This window comes from Salvelinus sp. IW2-2015, unplaced genomic scaffold, assembly GCF_002910315.2.
Source record: "Salvelinus sp. IW2-2015 unplaced genomic scaffold, ASM291031v2 Un_scaffold3386, whole genome shotgun sequence".
Classification (NCBI taxonomy): Eukaryota; Metazoa; Chordata; class Actinopteri; order Salmoniformes; family Salmonidae; genus Salvelinus; species Salvelinus sp. IW2-2015.
The window spans coordinates 101,862-110,511 of NW_019944668.1; the positions used below are offsets into that span (position 1 = coordinate 101,862).

General features: G+C 42.4%; 1 protein-coding gene and 1 long non-coding RNA gene across 2 annotated transcripts in view; one reads left to right on the top strand and one right to left on the bottom strand.

The window, feature by feature from the left end:
• Positions 1-8,650, bottom strand: part of LOC139025843 (uncharacterized) — a 26,100-nt gene that overhangs the window by 13,894 nt on the left and 3,556 nt on the right. Inside the window, exon 2 of the long non-coding RNA XR_011477484.1 lies at positions 6,807-6,898. This is a non-coding gene — a long non-coding RNA (uncharacterized lncRNA). The remainder of the gene's footprint in view (positions 1-6,806; positions 6,899-8,650) is intronic.
• shoc2 (SHOC2 leucine rich repeat scaffold protein) overlaps positions 6,820-8,650 on the top strand; it is a 10,983-nt gene continuing 9,152 nt past the window's right edge. The window contains 3 exon segments of the mRNA XM_070441063.1: positions 6,820-7,256; positions 7,259-7,468; positions 7,471-7,502. Coding sequence (XP_070297164.1) covers positions 7,226-7,256; positions 7,259-7,468; positions 7,471-7,502 — 273 coding nt within the window. The 5' untranslated portion in view covers positions 6,820-7,225.

Consider the following 8,650-nt stretch of genomic DNA (forward strand, 5'->3'; position numbering starts at 1 on the left):
CTCATTGCTCTGTTGTCCCTTGCACAGACAGAGGTGAGCAATAAATCACAGTATCGTGAGAACGATTTTGATCAGTCATGGAAATAAGTGCTGAAAACAAATTGTCTCCCTATTTAAAAAGATGGAGAGACATTATTGCACTGACTCTATGCACACTCACTGGACTCTACCCACACACTGACTACACTGACGCTCCAACACACACACCCATTATGACACCACGCATTCAGTCGCATAGACACACTCTTCACATACGCTGCTGCCTAGTCACTACCTACATGTACATATTACCTCTACTCCTTTTATATAGCCTCGCTATTGTTATTTTATTGTTAGTATTTCATTTTTTTCTTATTTSCTAATTCTTTTTGTGTGTGAAAGGGCTCGTAAGTAAGCATTTCAAGTCTACACCTGTTGTCTTYAGGGCATGTGACAAATATAATTCGACTTGAACAATCTATGAAGGAAAAATACTGTAGTTTTGGTACAGCCAGCTAGCTCAAATAATATTGCAATGTTGTCGATATGATAGGATTTAGGGAACGACCGATAATCGTCCAAGCCGATGTATCAGGATGATATTGGCCTTTTCTATTCTATCGGCCCCTCTCTATCGGTTTTGCTGATAGTCCCTCTACATAGCAAAGCTGCTGCTATGCCAGCCTGAGCCACGAGCACTGCACATAGGGCTGGGCGGTATACCGTATTTTACTATATACCGGTAATGATSCACGGACCGTTTAGTTTGTACATTTTTTAAATCTTCTATAACAGTATTTTTATGTTTGGTTTGTAAATGTGATATGGCGTGTGTAACAAATATTTATAGTTTACACCTCTACTTGAGTCATCGCCCTCCGCTCTCTCATTCCATGCCGCTTACCACACCGACTTAGCCCCGGCCCCTTTCATTCAAGGAGCGCATTTGTTGTTGTTCAGTCTGCATGGTCAATGCAGTACATGCAACAATGTGGATGACAGCGATGCTGTTTCATTTGATGACAACGATACATTTTGCTTAATGTAAATTCTCAAGCGTTCTATAATTACACTATGCGCTTGTCTTTTCTKAGCAAGTTTTAGCCACTAATCGCTAGTTAGCTCGCTAGCTAGCTAATAAATGTACTGAGGCAAAGCTAGGTAATACAGCTTGATAACAGTGATGGYGTAGGCCTAAATCACCATGTTTGCGCAACAGTATCTTCTAAATCAAAGAGGAATAGGCTAAGCATGAATATGTTGGCTACATGAAGGAACTTTTAATGTAAGCAARGATTATGGGGTCCCCTAGGAAACGCTGACTAACACTTTGGTTCCTACCCTGTCACAATAACTCCTCYCTGGCATTTTCATTTGTTGTCATGTCAAATAACACTGTATTCTAAGTGCCCACATTCTACTTCCATGATTCCCAGTTCACCCAAGTGTTTTGATCTAAATCACAATTGCAACATTTGGTATAAATAAGGCTTAGATTTGTTGCCTGTATTGTGCAGCCCTATGTGGCCGTGTGGAAATTCTCAAATAAGTGCAGGAAATGCAGAAAAAAATGTACTGTGAAAAATACCAGGATTATGATAGCCCTAGCTCTAATTGCACAATGCTGAGGAATGTCTAGCTGGGAAAATCAACCAAAGCAGCAAGCTGGCTCATACTCCAACAGGAAGGTGCAGTATTGAGAAATGGAGGAATTTACACTATGACAAAATAAATAATTTGTTTAGTTAATTCACTAATAATAAGGCTTGTGTCAACGTGCCCGGACATGCATGCATGCAGTAAGCAGCATCGATAGCCCCTGCGATATGCAATTTTCAGGAAGTTAGGAACCAATATACATAGGCAGTTAGGAAAGCAAAGGATAGCTTTTTCAAACAGAGATTTGCATCCTGCAGCACAAACTCCAAAAAGTTCTGGGACAATAAAGTCCATGAGAATAAGAGCACCTTCTCCCAGCTGCCCACTGCACTGAGGCTAGGAAACACTGTCCCCACTGATAAATCCACGATAATTGAGAATTTCTAGAGCATTATTCTATGGCTGGCCATGCTTTCCACCTGGCCACCCCAACCCTGGTCAACAGCCCTGCACCCCACAGCAACATGCCCAAGCCTCCCCCATTTCTCCTTCACCCAAATCCAGATAGCTGATGTTCTGAAAGAGCGGCAAAATCTGGAACCCCTACAAATCCGCAGGGCTTGACAATCTGGACCCTCTCTTTCTAAAATGATCAGCCAAAATTGTTGCAACCCCTATTACTAGCCTGTTCAACCTCCTCCTTCGTATCGTCTGAGATCCCCAATGATTGGAAAGCTGACGCGGTCATCCCCCTCTTCAAAGGGGACACTCTAGACCCAAACTGCTACAGACCTATATCTATCCTACCCTGCCTTTCTAAAGTCTTCGAAAGCCAAGTTAACAAACAGACCACCGACCATTTCGAATCCCACCGTACCTTCTCCGCTATGCAATCTGGTTTCCGAGCTGGTCATGGGTGCACCTCAGCCACGCTCAAGGTCCTAAACGATACATAACTGCCATCGATAAGAGACAATACTGCAGCTGTATTCATAGACCTGGCCAAGGCTTTCGACTCTGTCATCACCACAATTCTTATCGGCAGACTCAACAGCCTTGGTTTCTAAAATGACGCCTCGCCTGGTTCACCAACAACTTCTCAGATGAGTTCAGTGTGTCAAATCGAGGGCCTGTTGTCCGGACCTCTGGCTGTCTCTATGGGGGTGCCACAGGGTTCAATTCTCGGGCTGACTCTTTTCTCTGTATACATCAATGATGTTGCTCTTGCTGCTGGTGATTCTCTGAATCCACCTCTACGCAGACGATACCATTCTGTATACTTCTGGCCCTTCTTTGGACACTGTTTAACTAACCTCCGACGAGCTTCAATGCCATACAACTCTCCTTCCGTGGCCTCCAACTGCTCTTAAATGCAAGTAAAACTAAATGTATGCTCTCCAACCGATCACTACCAGCACCTGCCTGCCCGTCCAGCATCACTACTCAGGACCGTTCTGACTTAGAAAATGTGGACATCTACAAATACCTAGGGTGTGTGGTTAGACTGTAAACTCTCCTTCCAGACACATTAAGCATCTCCAGTCCAAAGTTAAATCTAGAATCGGCTTCCTATTTCGCAACAAAGCATCCTTCACTCATGCTGCCAAACATACCCTCGTAAAACTGACTATCCTACCGATCCTTGACTTCGGCAATGTCATTTACAAAATAGCCTCCAACACTCTACCGGCAAATTGGATGCAGTCTATCACAGTGCCATCCGTTTTGTCACCAAAGCCCCATACACTACCCCCACTGTGACCTGTATAATCTCGTTGGCTGGCCCTCACTTCATATTCATCGCCAAACCCACTGGCTCCAGGTCATCTATAAGTCTTTGCTAGGTAAGCTCATCTCAGCTCACTGGTCACCATAGCAGCACCCACCCGTAGCACGCGCTTCAGAGGTATATTACTGGTCACCCCAAAGCCAATTCTTTTATGGCCGCCTTTCCTTCCAATGACTGGAACGAATTGCAAAAATCACTGAAGCTGGAGACTCATATCTCCCTCACTGACTTTAAGCTCACAGATACTGCACCTGTACATAGCCAATCTGTAAATAGCCCATCCAACTACCTCATCCCCATACTGTTATTATTTTTTGCTCGTTTGCACCCCAGTATCTCTACTTGCACATTCATTTTCTGCACATCTATCACTCCAGTTTAACTGCTAAATTGTCATTACTTCGCCACTACAGCCTATTTATTGCCTTACCTCCCTTATCTTACCTCATTTGCACACACTGTATATAGACTTTTTTCCTATTGTGTTATTGACTGTATGTTTGTGTAACTCTGTGTTGTTTGTGTCGCACTGCTTTGCTTTATCTTGGCCARGTCGCAGTTGTAAATGAGAACCTGTTCTCAACTAGCCTACCTGATGAAAAATAGCTATGTGCTTAGCTAGCATATTTATGTGACCTGTTGGCTAATAATCGCAATCTTTGCTATTTCATCTGTGGTGTTAGCTAGCTAGCTATATTAGCTACTATGCTAGCTAGCTGGCTAGATAAGCATGGTCCTAAGATATCAGATAGGAGCTAATAGCCAACGTAGCTAGCTAACATTAGCTGGTTATCATTTTTACACATGCACCATTTTCGGCAACGAGACATTTCCCCCTACCCTCGTTGTCCTTGTTAGATATYATGTACATTTATGACTTGGTAGCAAATTCCATTGCCATTGAGCTAGTTGTTATAGTAGCAGTACACAGCACAAATGAATTGAGCGATGGAAAGAGATGTGAAAGTAAACGGAGTTACAGCCTCTCTATCCAATCGTAGCATAGGATACAAGTTAGAACCTGCCCATTTCTTGACAGATGGGTGAACTAGCCAATTCAGTTGTTTTGGATTTTGTCCTGGTAGGTGAGTTGTTTACAGTTGTGTCCTGACAACAGAAGAAAATAAAAATTCCCAATCACAGAAAATTACAAAAATAAGCATCATAAGCATTTCAGCGTTTCATAAGCATCTGTGGTCACAAATCATTAAGTTACGTTGGACCCATTTACATTGAATAGATGTTATTTTMTATCCTCAAACTAACAGCAGTGCCTACATGCCGGAGTGATGCTTCTATGCAAATGTTGTTGATCAGTAGGCTAATATATTGTRTATTCGGACCCCTTGACTTTTTCCACATTTTGTTACGTTGCAGCCTGATTCTAAAATTTATTCAATCGTTTTTTCCCCCTCAATCTACACACAATACCCCATAATGACAAAGCAAAAAATGTATAAATTTATAAAATAAAACTGATATTTCAGACCCTTTACTCAGTGCTTTGTTAAAGCACCTTTGGCAGAGATTACAGCCGCAAGTCGTCTTGGGTATGACGCTAGAAGCTTGGCAGACCTGTATTTGGGGAGTTCCTCCCATTCTTCTCTGCAGATCCTCTCAAGCTCTATCAAGTTGGATGGAGATTTGCACAACTTTTTCCTGGTCTCTCCAGAGATGTTCGATCGGGTTCAAGTCCGGTCTCTGGCTGGGCCACTCAAGGACATTCAGAGACTTGTCCCGAAGCCACTCCTATGTTGTTTTGGCTGTGTGCTTAGGGTTGTTGTCCTTCTGGAAGGTGAACCTTCACCCCAGTCTGAGGTCTTGAGCGATCTGGATCAGGTTTTCATCAAGGATCTCTTGGTACTTTGCTCCGTTCATCTTTTCCTCGATCCGGGACTAGTCTCCCAGTCCCTGCTGCTGAAAAACATCCCCACAGCATGATGCTGCCACCACCATGCTTCACCGTAGGGATGGTGCCAGGTTTCTTCCAGATGTGACGCTTGGCATTGTCCAAATAGTTCAATCTTGGTTTCATCAGACCAGAGAATTTTGTTTGTCATGGTCTGAGAGTCTTTAGGTGCCTTTTGGCAAACTCCACGCAGCTGTCATGTGCCTTTTACTGAGGAGTGACTTCTGTCTTGCCACTCTACCATAAAGGCCTGATTGGTGGAGTGCTGCAGAGACGGTTGTCCTTCTGAAAAGTTCACCCATCTCCACAGAGGAACTGTGGAGTGTGGGCTCTGTCAGAGTGACCATCAGGTTCTTGGTTACCTCCCTGACCAAGGCCCTTCTCCCCCGGTTGCTCAGTTTGGCGGGGTGGCCAGCTCTAGGAAGAGGTGGTTCCAAACTCTTTTCATTTAAGAATGATGGAGGCCACTGTGTTCTTGGGACCTTCAATGCTGAAAGAAATGTTTTGGTACCCTTCCCAGATCTGTGCCTGACACAATCCTGTCTCTGGCTCTATGGACAATTCTTTCTACTCCATGGTGTGGTTTTTGCTCTGACATGCACTGTCAATTGTGGGGCCTTTCCAAATCATGTCCAATCAATTTAATTGACCACAGGTGGACTCCAATCAAGTTGTAGAAACATCTCGAGGATCAATGTAAACAGGATGCACCTATGCAAAGGGTCTGAATACTTATGTAAATAAGGTATCTGACTCAACTGATCAGCCAAATCTAGCTCAATAACTCGATGCATGCACACACCCCTATTGAATATGCATTTACTTGTATTGTGAGTAGGCATATCTTCATTTACATTTTATCAAGAGATTTACCATTCAAATAAAATTATTACCATTATGTTTTGTATTTAGATTGGTAAACACAAAGTAATGTATTGTTTGATTTTAAAATTGATACATTCATGTGTACATGGCTTTGGGGAAATTCTGTTATCAAAACTGTTCACATTTAAAGCGGCAATCGGTAGTAGAAACAATAGTAATGCCTACTCCCACCCCTGGTTCGGTAAAAACTGAGGCATGGGGCTGGAGACATTGAATCACTCTCAAATTCATAGACCGAGCTTTGGATGCAGGATTGGTCATCCATGATATCACATTAGTTTTAACCATGGTTTGAGGCTATATAGTGTTTGTTTACATTTACTTTGTTTACAAACATTGGAGTGAAATAAGCTTATATTTTGGGTTCTGTTGGGGTGTGACAGTTGAATTAAGCTTATGAGGCATTTATACGTTTATATTCATCAAGAATCAATGGGTACATATCATTAGTCCAAAAATGAATGTAGAAACTGCTGATTGCCCTTTAATGATATTGAATATCGGCCTAAAATATCATCCATCTGCCTCCTTTTTTATAGATATTTTTACCGCTATTCACTAAGATATCAAATGTGATCTTGACTCGTCATTTCAAATATGATCACGTTGAACAGCCTTTTGACTCATTGTCTATGTTTTATTCACAGCATTCAAAAGCCCAAAGGATGAGAACCTCTGACCTTTCTAGTCTGAACTGGCTTCAAACCGAACTGAGGGGAATCGTCTACAGTTCAAAACTAGGTGGCCCATGGCTGCCACCACCACTCCTGTCAAGTCACAGCTTCAAAGGATTTACTCCCCTATGGCGTTCTGAGAAACGAAAAAGAGAAAAGACACCGCTTGGATCACAGGGATTTATTGGTGAAGTAAATGTATAGGCCTACACAGGTATGTATCAGCTGGTGTGTTTATAAAGGTCGTCTCCTAATCTTATCCCTCTCCACGCCTACTTGTGGTTGACTGCTTTTTTGAGGGAAAACTCCAAACGAACCAAGGAGAGTGACAGTTGGGGTGTTGCGGTCCATGAGAGACTCCGCAGGGGGACCGACAATCACGTCGACGCCATGAGTAGTACTTTAGGTAACAAAGACAAAGACTGGAGAGAAAGGACCTGAAAGGAGGTCCGACAGGAGGGAAAGAAAGGGAAAAAGAGGCCAAGGCGGCCCTGGCTGGCTTAGGCGGCAAAGACTGCGGCAAGGATCCCAAGGCCAAAGGGAAAGATGCCAAAGAAGGAAAGAAGGATGCAGGTTCCGCGTCGCCCGCCGTCGCCTTCTCCGTGGACAACACGATAAAGAGGCCCAACCCGGCGCCGGGACGCGCAAGAAGTCCAGCAACGCCGAGGTATGATGGATGAAGATACTTTATTATAAAACACACAGCCTAGTATCATAACGTACACATTATTTGTGGTTGAAAATATTTTTTATCGAAACGCATATTAAATAAGAGACATTATTTGTGTTCCATGTGGTAGTTGGTAGAGCATAGCGCTTGCAATGCTATGGTCAAGGGTTTTGTTTTTGTGAAGTTGCAGATATGTTATATCTCTGCAACTTCACAAAACAAAACCCTTGACCATAGCATTGCAAATATATATATATATATATATATATATATATATATATTTTTATATAATATGTGGTGTGTGTAAATAAATAAACATGTTTTTTGGGGGGGGGGTAACTGTTTGGACATGGGCAGCCTGAAAAAAGCCACTTAGGTGGCCCGCCTAGGCCTTTTATTTGCAGAAACAAACCTGTAATATATGCCATTTAGAAGACACTTTAACCCAAAGTGACTTAAAGCAGTGCGTGCCATCAGACTGCTGACAATCTGTCTTTTTTATATATATATATATATATATATAATAATACCCCAACTGTTTATATATATATATATATGCAACATGTAGTGTTGGCCCATGTTTCATCAGCTGAAAAAAAAATAAAAGATCCAGAAATGTTCCTCAGCACCAAAAGAGTATTTCTCTCAGATTTTGTGCACAAATTTGTTTACATCGCTGTTAGTGAGCATTTCTTCTTTGCCAAGATAATCCATCCACCTGACAAGTGGGGCATATCAAGAAGCTGACTCAACAGCATGATCATTACACAGGTGCACCTTGTGCTGGGCACAATAAAAGGACACTCTCAAATGTGCAGTTTTGTCACAATGCAAGCTCCCTCAACTTGAGACAACCATGTTGTCTCAAGTTGAGGGAGCTTGCAGTTGCATGATGCTGACTGAGGAATGTCCACCAGAGCTGTTGCCAGATAATTTTAATGTTCATTTCTCTAGCATAAGCCGCCTCCAACGTCATTTTAGAGAATTTGTCAGTCACGTCCAACAGGCCTCAAAACCGCAGACCACATGTATGGCGTTGTGTAACTTTCGGCTCCAGATGTAAAGTAGTATAAAGATAATGGACCAATATACTTTTCAATAAGATCATCTTTGAGAACAAATATTCTGTCTAAAATGTATGAGTG